Genomic DNA, 15,273 nt, shown 5'->3' on the forward strand with positions numbered 1-15,273 from the left:
GGCTGTGTAAACCTAATAACTAATCTGTTAGTTATACTGAAATACAGTGAGCAAATTTAAGTGAATAATAGTTTCTGAACAGCTACATAAACGGCATATCTACCTCATGAGGTCATTTTTAGATACAATGGATAATATAAATATTTTGAAAATTACTTTGTGTTTCTTGACATACTATCATTTTCATTGCTGTTAAAAATCTATTTTGAGGATTGCCTGGCTGACTCGGTAGAGCATGTGACTCTGGATCTCAGGGTTGATTGTTTGAGCCCCATGTTGGGTGTAGAGATTACTTTAAAAAAATAAATAAAATTTTTTAAAAATCTATTTTGACATAAAGTAATTATTTTGAAAAGTAACATCTTACATGAAACAGCCCAACTTTGTAGCCTGATTTTTACATTTAAGTTTAATAGTAATCTAATTTTTTATTTTCTGTAAAGAGTAAAGTAGGATAACTAGAGATGTTGTTGGAATTAATGCTTAATTGCTGGGTTTATAATTATTTTGAGATTTTAAATCTCTATTCAGAGAACCAGGAATCGACAGTGTATTATTAATATAAATTTATAACTGTGAAAATAGACTGTAAAAATTGAATATATAAACTACGAGTAAGGGGCCGAATATAAATCTCATACTTCCTTGTAAAATCTATTGAGCCAAGATCCTCAGTTGCCTGGGCTTACTTTAGGTGTTTTCGCTCTTGATTAAACTGTAGCCTCTCCTTTACCTGACCCCTAGCTTTATCCTCTTACAAATTATTAGGAGATTTGGGTGCTTACACCCATCATCCAAGATAAAAGCTACTTTTGTTCACAGTTATTTAGGTTTTTGTTTGTTTTTACCAAATTCCGTACCTAATTCATGAAATCACGCTAGGCTATTACTTGCATTATATTTCCTAGCTGTTGTCCCGTCCCCCCCCCCCCCCCCCCCCCCGCCCATAAGGATCTTTGAGCAATGAACTTATTAAGAAGCTAGAGTTTTAATACATTGCACTTTTTCTCTTGTTTTCATTGGCACTCCCCTAAAGAGCCTTTTTAGATTTTTTTCACCCCCTAATTTTTCCCTATGAAAATTTAGTGCTGGAGATTATTGTATATGTATTTATGTAATGTATGAATATCTATACTTTATGCATAAAAAGAGTAAGATGAGGTTTTTTGTTTTTTCTTTTTGTCCATCTCCCCATCCCAGAACCTTTTTTACTCCCACTTGGGGTGATGTTGCCCCATTGAGAATGTATGGCATAGACTTACCAATGAGCTTAAAGCCTGACTGATTTATATGTGTCACGACTGCAGCTGGTGTTAAATTAGGTAAAATCCTACTTGTATTTTGAGTATTGAGGTGGAAGTACCTATATTTTGAAGAACTTTGGATCTTAACCCAAATCTCTCCAAACAACTTTTTTTAAATGTAAAAATTCTTTGCCTTTTAAAAATAATACATCTGGGACATAAGTTTACATTTTTATAATGTGACACTTTTATGTTTAATTTATAGAAAATCAGAATACAGTAGAAGGCAGTTTTTAACTTAGCCTATCAAATAAGAGTTTTTGCCATTAAGAGGAAAGATTTTCTGTTTTGATTTATCCTCTCATGTATGTGATCTTATGTTTCTTATAGTGTGAAGCCTCATTTTAGGTCATCGAGTGGTTCAGAGCACTCAACAGAGGGCTCTGTATCATTGGGGGATGGACAATTAAACAGATCTGGTTCAAGGAACTTTCCAACTGAACGGCATAACCCTACAGTAACAGGGCATCAGGAGCAAAGCTATCTTCCAAAAGAAACTCCCCCTTTACAGATGGAACAGAATGGGGACTATGGTAGGGGCAGGTAAGGAAATACAGAATAAATACGGATATGGTATATGAAAATTCTTTGCTCATAATATGAGTATTTGAAGAACATGATCTAGTGATTTTTTTTGTTTTAACTATTGGTGTATGTTTATGTTAAATGAATACAGTGTTCACATAATACCGGTTAATGGTTTTTCATAAATATTACGAAATTTATAGTGCCCATATAGAATATAGCTCTGAGTCAGAGGTTTTATAAAGTTACTCTGAAGTTCTGTATGGTTCACTGAAGAAAGAATAGCTTAGAAAGATAAGATCCTATCTGCATTCTAGTTTTAATCTCTTACAAATTCTAAACTGTGGGAATGGGGTTATACATTATTGCCCAGTCTGCCTGAATGAAACCAAAAAAACTGAATAATGATATGCTTCTGGTATGGAAGGAGCACTACCTAATAAAAATGGGCCCATCTTATTTAGTCGTGTTGGTGGTAGTAGATGAAGTTTTTGGTAGATTAGTTTAGGATCCATTCAGAAGAATATATATTCATCTCTTCATAATAGTGGAGATACAGAAAGTAGAATTACTTAAACTAAAAGTTAACCCATCTTCAGTAGTGTGTGTGTGTGTGTGTGTGTGTATGTATATATATTTATATATATATATATATATATATATATATATATATATGTACGTATGTATTTGACAAAACGTATGAGTTGCCCCTCCCATCATCCCCACCTTTTTTTGTCGTTGCTAAAAGGAGAACTCTTTTCAGAGGTCGAAGACGACGAGAAGATGAAAGAGTCCCAGTAAGTATTTTTTTCTTTTTTACCTTTATACATTTGTTCATTTATTTTTTCTTTTCTGATTTAGTATGGCATTGGTTTGTGGTCTTTCCTTTCCAGGTTTTTGTTTTTTTGAATATAGTATTTATTAGGCAAAGGTAAATAGAACCTGTGCTTTGACCCTAAAATACCTACTATGACTGCCACTCCCTGACCTTAAAGCACATGTATAGCTAGGGATTTGGTCTATGTTGCTCATGTGTTTTAAAAACTACTTGAATCCCTAATATATTCACATGGTTTAAAAATCAAAAAATGAAAATAATCAATGGAAACTTTATTAGTTTATTAATGGACATTTAAGTAGTTTACAGCCATCATTTCCTGTGTGTTCAATAACATATGAAGGAGAATCCCTTTCTAGAGATTTCTGGGTCACAATTCAGTTAGTTGCTGCCAACTTACAGCTTTCTTTAGGGGTTGTGCCAATTTTCACTCAGACAGAAACTGAAAAAAAAGTTTTATTTATCAATAGCCCTACAAATATATGATTTTTTGCCAACTTTTTTTTTTGATAAAGTACATCCTTCACCTTTAAAGGTCTCTGGATGGTGTTGGAAACTTAAACTGTTTTATTGTCACTTGGGGACAATTTTCTACCTTCTGCTTATTCTTCTATCCACTAATCTTCTAAACTACTTACAGATCTGAAAAGTTTTTATAGTTGTAGACATGTTTTTTTTTGTTATTTTTTGAGAGAGAGCCTGAGCAATGGAGGAGCAGAGGGAGTGGGAGAGAGAGCAGACTCCAGGCCTAGTACGGAGCCTGACACAGGGCTCGATCCCACAACCGTGAGATCATGACCTGAGTCAAAACCAAGAGTCAGACACTTAACCACCAGAGCCACCAGGCACCCCTAGACATGTTTTTATTTGAATTTTGACTTACCTAGCTTTAAATTAATCATGTTTTAATTTTTTTATGATTTGTTCATGGGAAATGTTTGCCATTTCTTAACTGGGAGCAAAAGGAGTTGAGGAATCGGAATGATACAGGAACACACAGAGGTTTCAAGAAAACCCTGCCTAGAGTTTACAGATAAATCATAAATTTGTGGTATGATGCTTATTTTAAATGTGTAAGTAGTGAATTTTATATATATAGTTTATAGGGTACATGTAATATATGTACAAGCATATTACGTATATATAAGTAGTGAAAAGATAAGTATTTTCAAAGAAGAAAATGTATTGCATTGTAACACAGAATAGTCCTTAGGGAAAACTGTACACCTTTTAAAACAGTACTGTTTTTTGTTATAGCTTTCTGTATACCATGAACAGCCGTGAATGGCAACAACTTGCAGCAGTCCACATGAATCCTCAGATGACCCTAAACAATGGAGGAGAGGGAGATTAGTTTCAAAGTCCATTTAATATGTTGAAAATACCCACATTGAGGACTGAAGTTTGGGGTGAAGAAAAAGGAGACAAGCTTAGGATTTGTAAGCTCAAAGTAATTGAGATCATAAGGGTAGATGATATCATTCAAAGGACTCTGCAGAGAGAGTGATTTAAATAGAGGAATGGTCAAGAATGGAACTTTGAGAACATAGTAGCTTTGTGCTAAAGAATGAGATTATTTATTTTGCTCTTTGAAGTATCCAAAATCTGAGTAGAAATGGCTGGTAGACAAATGGATGTTTAGGTTTCAGGTAAAGGTCTAGGTTGAACATATTGAAAGTGTATGTACAATTCAATGAGTTTTGGTGAGTTTTCAGTGGTGTGTAGCCAGAAAGTCCCCCAAAGTGAAAAAGATTGTTGTAAGGCTCACTGAATTCTACTCCTTAAACCAATAGGTTATGTTAACTAAAGTCAAAAAAAATTTGAGAAAAAAATTTTTGAAAGATTGTTTGCATATAGGTAGTAGCTGAAGCCATGTATAATTGCTATCCCACAGGGAGAGTATGGAAGTGAAAAGAATAGTAACCACATAGAAACTAAGAGCGTCAAAAGGTGTGGGTAGAGAGAGACAAACACATGATTGTGAGATCTGAGAATTGGGAGGAAGAGGTATCACAGAAACTAAGGGAGGAATGAAGGAGCTCCCAAAGGAAAGAATATTTACCATACCAGGTGCTACGTGGGGGGGGGGGGGGAGGATCTGTCAGCTTTTGCATTGTGGAAGACTTTGATGATTTGTCAAAGCAATCTTAGTGGTGATGAGTACAAAGGTGAGGAAATAGAAAGTAGAGGAAGTACAAGTGAGAGTCTTGCCAGAGGGTATATAGGGTGGTGGGTGGAAGGGCAGATCAGATTTTCAAGAAAAGATATTGTTCTCTCTTGAGACTATAGGTAAATAGGTTTTTGTTTTTAAGGAAGTTACTGCAAATTTAGAAAGCAAATAGCAGAGATTGGTTAAAAGGCTTATGGAGTGTGGGGCGCCTGGGTAGCTAAGTTGGTTAAGCATCCTACTCGGTTTTGGTTCAGGTCATGATCTCACGGTTGTGAGATCTAGCCCGGTTGTGAGATCTAGCCCCACGTTGGGTTCTGTGCTGATAGTGTGGAGCCTGCTTGGGATTCTCTCTCTCTGCCCTTCCCCCACACATGCACACACACTCTCTCAAAATACATAAACTTTAATAATTTAAAAAAAAAGGCTTATGGAGTGTAGCAGAGTTTGCAAGAGAAACAAGAGAGGGAGTTGACTAAAGGTAAGTAGGATTGATAAAGAAAAACGAGAGCTCAACTGAAATGAGAAGCCAAGAATTTATAGGAGAACGAACAGTTCTGTGCTTTAGAATTTTGTTTCCTTGCAGCTTTTAGCTTCTGTGGTACAGGATTAGAGAATGAGATTGGCATGTGACCTGTTTTATGATTTGTGTCTTTTAGAGACCCCAGTCTTCATCAGCTGAAGCAAAGGCTCCAACGCCAAAGTTTGATTTATTAGCCTCAAATTTTCCTCCTTTACCTGGAAGTTCATCAAGAACTCCAGGTGAACTTGTTTTGGAGAGTAGGATGTCTGATGTTGTTAAAGGTGTCTACAAAGAAAAGGTAAACACTGAAGCATCAGTCTTTTACCTTATGGGACCATAGTCAGCCTTTGTTTCCAGAGTTATTATTTAAAATTTTATTTGCACCTAATATGTATTTCTGGCAGTTTTTATTCATGGGATTTTCAGCACACGTTGAGTATTATTAAAAGATTTATGATAAAGCTGCACAGGCCAATAAAATGTTGCTTCATTTTTGCATGCCTTTATATCAGTTCAGCTTGGTAGAACTAATTGATGCAAGCTGATGGAAAGTGGTGTTTGTGCTGAAGTGCCTGTAATTAGCCAATGATGTAAAGGGATCCTAAGTTAGTTTGCTAAACTCAGGCTTTCCAATAGTGGAGAGTTGATGTCAAAAGATTGGGCTGCCCCATCCTAAAATATTTTTGAGTATAGACCTCTTCCTATGGTAAAATCCTTACACCACACAGATTTCTCATTTTCTTCCCTTTTTCTTCTTAATTCAATTTTCATTTTTATCTCATAGTGTGCACGTACATAGTATATCTAGGCTTATAATGAAAAATAGATAGTAGTTCCCTGCAACCACTTCAACTCTAGCTTTTTCTTCTATTGTTTTCCCCACATAACATATACTGATATCTTTTTTCCTTCTTCTTTTTAAGTAATCTCTACACCCAGTGTGGGGCTAGAATTCATGACCCCAAGATTAAGAATCACATGCTCCCCTGACAACCAGCCAGACATTCCAATATACTGCTGTTTCTTGACATTCCAATTTTCAATGTCTATTAACTTCCCATTCTAGAAGCTGAGGATTTAGTTCTCTTAAACCAACATACTTTTCTCATCTTCCCTGTATATTGTACTGCGTCATATCTGGGATACCATCCATTGTAAGATGCCCCGTTATTTTAGTGTCACTAAGAAAGTAAAAACATTGCCACTTATATTAGGATATGCCATCATTTGTAAGTCACATCTCAATATTACATATTTTTTTCATAACTGAACTTCAGTTCAGAAAATTGCTATTATTTCTCCTTCTTGTACTCTCAGTGGCTGGCTGCACAATGCACAATCCTGTAGCTAGGGCTTTCTTTTGCCATCATCATCCTGGGAATTTTCCTTAGTCTCTTTTGTTGCATCCTCTCTTTTTCTTAATCTTGTTTTACTTTCCTGTATTATGGTGGGTCACATCTTCCTGAGCTTCCTGAATAAATGGGTTTTAGTATGTTTCTTGAGATCTTGCGTTCTGAAAATGTTTTTCTGTTCTCATATTTCATCAGTAGCTTATTTGTGTAGAGTTCTGTATTAGAAATCATTTTCCTGTGGAATTTTGAAGGTATTTTTTTGTCGTCCCTTTTAAAAAATAATGTGCAATATTGTAGTTATTTAATCAGTCTTGAGATAGACATTTTTTTCATGTTTTCCACCTTTGAAAATCAGGCTGCCCTATAATTAAAAGTTATTGTAGTTTAAGTGGCATTGTTTTTTTCTTAGTAATCCATAAAATAATAGTGCATTTTACAGTTGATGGCTTCTCAGATTTGTTGAGGTGTGATTCACACACACACATTTTTAAAGAAGAATAATAATAAAGTGTGCCTCCCCTTGTAATCCCAACCCACAATTGTGGACGTTAAACATCACCAACATCTTAGCAGTGCCATCTGTCTCCCCCTTTATTTATAATTCTTCCTATTCCTTCCCTTCCTCCCCATCAGAGATAAACATCCTGAGTTTGCAATAATAATTTTCTTGCTTTTCTTTATAGTTTTACCATTCCAGGTTGGGAAATTTTTTCTGTAGAGCTGGGCCAGACAGTAAATATTTTAGGCTTTGTGGGCCGCATGCTAAAAACTTAAAAACCACTCTTAGTTCATAGGCCGTACCAACAAAAGTCATAAACTAGATTTGGCCAGTGAGCCTTGGTTTGTCAACCCCTAATATACAGTATACTGTTCGTTGTGCCTGTTTTGAACACAATATAAATGGAATTGTATGTATTCTTCTGTTGTGTGAAATTCATCACTGCTGATACAGATGACTAGTTCATTTTGCATTGTTATATTCTGTTGTAAGAATGTCATTATTCTGCTATTGGACACTTGAGCTGTCTTTCTGTCTGACATTATAAGCAATTATGCTATGAATGTTCAAACCATACATGACCCTATTTTAAGGGTATTACATAGTGGAATTGCTGAGTGGTAGGGCATCTTTTAAAATTTAATTTTTCATATTTTGGCCGTTTGAGTTTCTTCTTTTGCAGAGTCAAGTATTTGGTACTTTGTTGGGTTATCTCTTATCTTGCAGATTCATGGAATTTAAAAAATTTATTTTGTATACTAATCCTTTGTCAGTTATGTGTGTTTTCTACCTATGGTTTTCAGTCTTTAGTATTTGTAAGTGAAAACAAGTTCTTAATCTTATTTTATGGTTTGTTCTTTTTATATCTTGCTTAGGAAATGATCTGTCTTCCAGAGATTCTTTTTAGAAATCTATCATTCTGATTCCTGATAGTTCTGTAACCTCTTTTTTCCCTCTCTAGAGGTTTTAGGATCTTTTATTTAACCCTTCTATTCTATGAAATTTTATGAAGGTGTATCTTGCTATGGCTCCTTTTTTTTCTCTTTTTGAGGGAGAGAGCATGCACCCGTATGCGTGAGCAGGGGAGGGGCAGAGAGAGGGATAGAGAATCCCAGCCAGGTTCCACTCTGTCAGTGCAAAGCCCATCACGGGGCTCAATTTCATGAACTACGAGAAGTTGACCTGAGCCAAAATAAAAGTCAAAATGCTCAACTGACTGAGCCACCCAGGCACCCTGTTGTGGCTCTTTTTTTTTTTTTTTTTTTTTAATTCATTGCTCTGGATACTTGGGAAACCCTTTCAATTTGGAAACTTGTCCTTACCTTCTAGAAAATTTTCTTGTATTATGTATTTTTTTCATGTTTGTTTATTTTTGAGAGAGAGTATGAACAGGGGAGGAGTAGAGAGAGAAGGGAGGGATACGGAGGATCCGAAGCAGGCTGTGTGCTGACAGTAGCAAGCCCGATGAGGGTCTCAAACCCACAAACCACAAGATCATGCCCTGAGCCAAAGTTGAACACTCAACTGACTGAGCCACCCAGGCACCCTGTGTTGTGTCTTTAATAAATTCTTCACCTTTTTTTCTCTTTCTTGAACTTTTAATTTGATATTGCACCTTGTAGGTTGAATCTCTAATTTTTGTTGTTTGGCTTTCCTAATATTTATTTTTGTATTTGTCTATATTTTCTACAAAGTTTTTCTGAATGTTACCTTTAAACCTGCTGAAATTTGTATTGCATCAATCGATTTTAATTTCTAGGGCTTACTGTTTTTCTTTTTTAATTGTAGTAAAATACATAAAATATAAAATTTACCATCTTCAGCATTGTTTAGTGTGTACTGTTCAGTTGTGTTAAGTACATTTGCATTGTTGTGCTTCTAATCTCTAGGACTCTTCATCTTGTTTTTTTTTTGTTTTTTTTTTTTTTAATGTTTATTTATTTTTGAGAGAGAGACAGAGCATGAGCCGGGGAGGGGCAGGGGTAGAGGAAGACACAGAATCAGAAGCAGGCTTCAGGCTCTGAGCTATCAGCACAGAGCCCGAATGGGGCTCGAACTCTCGAGCTGTGAGATCATAACCTGAGCCAAAGTCAGAGGCTTAACCAACTGAGCCACCCACGTACCCCCAGGACTCTTCATCTTGTAAATATAAAATGCTGTAGGGGGTGTCTGGCCGGGACAGTTGGTAGAGTGTACTACTCTTGGCCTCTGGATTGTGAGATCAAGCCCTATGTTGGGTGTAGAGATTACTTAAAAATAAAAACATTTGAATGAAGTAGATAATAAATAAAATACTATACCCTTACACAGCAGTTCCCATTACCTGCTTCTGTCCCCTTTGCTCAGCCCCTGTCAACCACCATTCTACTTAGTATGAATGTGACTACTTGAGGTATCTCATATAAGTGGAATCATATAATATTTGTCTTTTTGTGACTGGCTTATTTCACATAGCATAATGTCCTCAAGGTTCATCCATTGTGGTAGTGTGTACCAGTACGTACTTCCTTTCATTGCACTGTAATGTTCCATTATAGGGATAGACCTCAATTTGTTTATCCATTCACCAGTTGATGAGCTTTCAGGTTTGTACCCAAACCTAATAATGCTACTATGAACATTTGTGTATTAAGTTTTTGTGTAGACATGTATTTTCTCTTACATATATTCTGCTGGGTCACATGGTAACTCTATGTTTAGCTTTTTGAGGAACTGTGAGACTGTTTTCCAAAATGACCGCACCATTGTACATTGTCACCCTCAGTGTACGAGAGTTCCAGTTATCTCCATATCGTCACTAACATTTGTTATTGTGTGTCTTACTGATTATAGCCATCCTAGTGAGTGTGAAATGGTTGGTTTCTCATTGTGGTTTTGATTTGCATTTGCCTAATAACTGATGGTAGTTGAGCATCTTTTCATGTGCTTATTGGCCACTTGTATATCTTCTTTGAAGAAGTGTCGATATAAATCAATTTTGAAATATGATTTTACTTTAAGGATAACGAAGAGTTGAGAGTTAGTTGCCCAGTGCCTGCAGAGGATGAACAGACAGACTGCACCTCTGCCCAGCAACTCAGTATGAGTACCAGTCCTCCATGTACTGCTGAGCTTCCTGCACTAAGGTACAGTTTCAGTATAGAAGATCTTCCACATTGAGATTACTTTTTCTTCTGATCATTTGCTTAGGTGTTTTTGTGTGCTGTATTAAGTCTAATATCAAGCTCTCTTTTCCTTAGCACAACTCAGCAAGTAAAGGATCCTATAGAGGATTCCACTGTTCAGAAGGATGTTCTCAACCAGACAACTGTACCAGTTTCTTCCCCAAGTACTACAAAGCCATCAAGGACAAATAGTGCTTCACCATGTAATAGTAACATAAATGCAGCTGTAGCTATGGCCCTACAGGTAACTTGATGAGTTTGGTATGTGAGAAAAAAATAATAGGTTAAATAATGAGATTTTTTTTTTTTGTTTCCTGCATAAGTCTTTGCTAGAGTAGGGTCATTGGAAATAGCCCAAATTGAGGCTGCCTGCCTCAAATGAAGCTAAAGGAATTTAAAATCACTGTGAAGAAACAGGAAATTTTAGCCTTTGGGAGATAGTGAGGAAGTCACTATTCATTCTGGGTTTTTTTAATGGCTTTTTTCTGATCATCCTATAGTTAAGTGAAGCTTCTTTCTTACTCAGATTATGATGAGTGTATTGTTTTTGGGCTAGTGTAAAGAGGCTTTGAGCCCCTTGAAATTCTTTTTTTATAATGCTTATTAACAAGTCTTATGAGGGCCACTCCTATTTTTATTCAGTTTCCAGAAATTGTTTTTATAATTAGGGAAATACAGAAAAGCAAGGAGAAAAACACAAAATTTATGTATAATCTTTTCATTCATTGATACAACTAATTGCAGTTTGGTTATAGTTCCTTTTTTCTAGGCTAAGAAGAGTTTATTTTGTTATTTAATAATAGAATGACAGCTACCAATTACTGAAGAGCCTGCTCTATGCCAAGACCAGTGCTAAAGACTTTTTACATGCTTTATCCCATTCTCATAACACCCCTATTGTCCATTTTTTTCCGATGAAGTAATTAAGACTTAATCAGTCCTCTATTAATACATTATTGGTTCCCAGATGCTGTTAAGATTCTCGTGGAATCCATCTTCGGGTTCTTTGTAGCCAGGGAGGACAGAATAGAATCATTTCATTTCATCACATGAATGTACATTATTAACTTAATCTGTCCTTCCTTATTAGACATTTAGGGTTGTTTCCAGTTTTTTTCATCACCGTAAACAATGCTGACATGAACATCCTTCAGATAAATTCCTCAAGTGAAGTTATTGTTACATAAATTGCCAAGGCATTTTATTATTTTCAGCGAAGTTACTGTGTTTTTGTTTTAAGATTGTTCCAATACACTTTAATAGCAATGTGTATGAGACTGCCTATTGCCCTTCCTTAGAAGATGACTTACTGGGGTGCCTGGGTGGTTCAGTGGGTTAAGCATCCAGCTCAGGTCATGATCTCACAGTTTGTGAGTTTGAGCCCTGCATTGGGCTGTGTGCTGACAGTGTGGAGCCTGCTTGGGATTCTCTGTCTCCATCTCTCTCTGCCCCTCCCCTGACGCACCCTCTCATAAATAAATAAACATTACCAATAAATAAATAAATAAATAAATAAATAAATAAATAAATAACTTACTGATTTTCTTATGGGTCACATCCTTTTTTTTTTTTTTTTTTTTTAAATGTTTACTTTTGAGAGAGAGACAGAACGTGAGCAGGGGAAGGGCAGAGAGAGAGGGAAACACAGAATCCGAAACAAGACTCCAGGCTCCAAGCTGTCATAACAGCCTGATGCAGGGCTCGAACTCCCAAACCGTGAGATCATGACCTGAGCTGAAGTTGGACGCTCAACTGACTGAACCACCCAGGTGCCCCTCACACTGTCCTTTTTGTAGCTTATTATTTAGAGAATGTGTACCATAAGTTTGTTTCTTATCTTCACTTCAAAGGAACCCCGAAAGCTAAGTTATGCTGAAGTGTGCCAGAAGCCCCCTAAAGAACCATCTCCAGTTCTTGTGCAGCCACTACGAGAACTTCGCTCCAATGTAGTGTCTCCCACCAAAAATGAAGAGAATGGAGCTCCTGAGAAGTCCATTGAGAAATCACATGAGAAGCCAGAAGCAAGGGCTAGTAAGGAATATTCTGGTTTCCGAGGCAATACCATTCCCAGGGGAGCAGCTGGAAAAATCAGGGAACAGAGACGCCAGTTTGGCCATAGGGCTATACCTCAGGGAGTGACTCGACGTAATGGCAAAGAGCAATATGTGCCACCCAGATCACCAAAGTAAAACAAACAAACTATTCAGAAACTTCTCTCTCTTCCCATTAAAACTTGAGCCGTGGCTGTATTGAACTGTTCTGGAGGGGAAGGGGTAGCCAGGAAGGAAGCAGGAGAAAAGTCTATGTCCTTAAATCATTGTGGATTTTGGAGTTGTGAGCAGTAGAATCCCAAAATTCATCTCTAAAGTGATTTTAAAATGCTGGAGGATTCCAATCAGTATAAATATATATATATATATGTATACATATATAAAAATATAATTTTTCTATTTTTGTTTTTGATTTTAATTTGCAGAGATCTTCTGCCTAGAATCAATTTTGAGGGTTCAGATTTAGCTTGGGGAGAAAAACATATTATACATCCTTCAGTATAGGAGATGAGGGAGTGAGAGAAAATATTTTTTGAAGAAGCATTTCTGTAAAATTAGAAATTACTTTTTTTAATCTATTTAAAGTTTGGCTTGGAGAATGCCATCTCTGCCTATATGGCCTTGTGTTGCAAAGCAGATCAGTGGCTGGAGTGCCTGTTGTGGTGTGAGTGTGCAAGAGTGATTGAAGCCAAATCTGTTGTCATGTTAGTAAATGATTTGCAAACTGAATGTAATACTGGAGTAGATTTTTTTTTCCATTTTGAAATTCAGTCTGAACAAGCTGTTAAACTCTGATTATACTTAGAGATGTGACTATCAGTCAGCTTGATACTCAAGGAAAGAATGGGGGTTATTCAGAAAATCAAAAATATGTTTTAGATCTGAGTGGATAGGTCAAATGGACTTCAGAGGTTTAAACTGCTTTGTGATTTCCTGCCCCCCCCCCATAGGAAACAGGTTTTTTTGTTACTTCATTTGTTATTCTCTGTTCTTTGACTACCCACCCCCAAAAGCAAAATAACCACCATTCTACAGAATTGTATGTTTCTAACTGCCTTGACCAGTCTAGTCAAATCATATAACTGTTTTAAATTTCCGAATTGAACATTGAAGTAGTTTATTCTTCTGTTCACGTGTTTAGAATTTTAGATCCCAGAATGGTAGGTCAGACTGACCCTGCAGTAATTTATTCGTGTGTTAAAGATGAAACATTGTAACTGATCCTTAAAGTATTAAATAGTGTAGAAGTAAAAAAAATTTTTTTTTAAACTTAATTTGGGGGCAACTTTTTTCTGTTTACAGTATATTTTATCATCTTCTTCCTTCCCTTTCTCAAAAAAAAAAGAAATACAGTTTGAAATTCACAGAAACAGAACCAGCAAGTCATGAGATTTTTGAGTTAAGGTGAGAAAGATAGTTGAAGAAAATTAATACATACTTTCTCAGTGAATAAAGTTGTAGCTGTCATATTAAGTAGGCAAGTTTACATGCTGGTGTTTAGAAAATGGCTAAAATATTAAAACCATGTGCATTAATCTGTTTTAAGTCAGACCATTTTTAGAGTTCTATGTAAGGTGGGGTTTTGTTTTCTTTTTAGGGATAGTTTGTAATGGTAATAACTGTCCCTTATGTTAGTGAATTACATATGTACAAATTGAAACTGTAAATTGTGAACACTGGAAAGCACCATTGTGACATAGAATAAACATCTTAGTAATATATTAAAATGAATGTAAATGGAGGTTAAAATTACATTACTGTGAAACTCATCTTCCAACTCTAAGTTAAGCTTTGGAGATTTGTATTAGTAGGTAACTAAACACTGCACATTTCTGTACAAGCCAGAATTATCATTTCTTTGTAACTTATTATTCAGCTTGGCAGTTGCTTTTGATTTGGTGAATTGATAACATGGTATATAATATATTTAAGCAGTTTGAAACTATTCATTTCTACACACTATTTTTTAAAATCATATACTAGAATGAAACATACAATAAAACTACCTGTGCTGAAATTTGGGGGAAGTTTAGGTCCTTGAAAAAAAAAAAAAAGTATTAATAATCATTGACTACATCTATGATAAAAGTGCTTATTTTGGTTTACTTAGATAATGCTGCAGTTGGTGGAAATGATAAACATTTAAAGTGTTAACACTCTGTGAATGCCTTGGATTTAAGAGAATAAACATTTTATAAAAATCACTTGGTAAGGATTATAAACTTAATTATTGCACTTAAAATGAAACTTTACTTTTCTTACAATGTGTCACAGAAATACGCTTGTATGCTGTGTGACTTACTGTTAGTCCACCCAGCTTCCCAAAACTAAATGTTCTAACTGAAACAAAGGAAGAGTCTTCTTCTTGAAGAAAGCAACTGTGTTCTTGCTTTTTTCCCCCCAAAATGCTATTGAAAGTAGAAATTTAAAGACATAATTGTTTTTAAATTTCTTATAAAATAGTGTTTTTAATTTAATTTGCCTCATTACAGCTAATAGTTCCCAGTTTGGTGGGATGTATACGGAAGAGAGAGAGAGAGAGAGAGAGTGAGTGTGTGTGTGTGTGTGTGTGTATGATATATATATATTCACAGTATTTAGCATTTATTTTATTACAGCAAATTTAAGGTTTGTATCTAAATGATGCCTATGAGTTGTGTGAACTTGTTTGGGGTTTTTTCCAGCAGTTCTCTGTAACTGATGCGGGTTGGGCATTTATTGTAGTTCAATTATTTATTTGGTTCTTTAGAAGGAGGAATTTAAATGTCAGTTTTTTCTCTTCATCCTTCTGACTTAACACTTCCTTGGGCTGTTGAAGGCTAAAAGTATATACAGATGATATTGAGTGCA

General features: G+C 35.7%; 1 protein-coding gene across 12 annotated transcripts in view; it reads left to right on the forward strand.

The window, feature by feature from the left end:
• Positions 1–14,627, forward strand: part of LARP4 (La ribonucleoprotein 4) — a 66,126-nt gene extending 51,499 nt beyond the window's left edge. For 8 of the 12 annotated variants that reach the window (XM_049627309.1, XM_049627313.1, XM_049627310.1 and 5 more), the window contains 6 exons: positions 1,635–1,847; positions 2,578–2,626; positions 5,494–5,655; positions 10,209–10,333; positions 10,448–10,616; positions 12,223–14,627. In XM_049627309.1, the coding sequence (XP_049483266.1) occupies positions 1,635–1,847; positions 2,578–2,626; positions 5,494–5,655; positions 10,209–10,333; positions 10,448–10,616; positions 12,223–12,561 (1,057 nt within the window). In that variant the 3' untranslated portion in view covers positions 12,562–14,627. Of the gene's footprint in view, positions 1–1,634; positions 1,852–2,577; positions 2,627–5,493; positions 5,656–10,208; positions 10,334–10,447; positions 10,617–12,222 lie in introns of those variants that run through there. The other 4 variants (XM_049627314.1, XM_049627316.1, XM_049627317.1 and 1 more) reach the window with 4 other exon arrangements.
• Positions 14,628–15,273: the final 646 nt, after the last annotated feature.

Source organism: Panthera uncia, chromosome B4 (genome assembly GCF_023721935.1).
Source record: "Panthera uncia isolate 11264 chromosome B4, Puncia_PCG_1.0, whole genome shotgun sequence".
Lineage (NCBI taxonomy): Eukaryota > Metazoa > Chordata > Mammalia > Carnivora > Felidae > Panthera > Panthera uncia.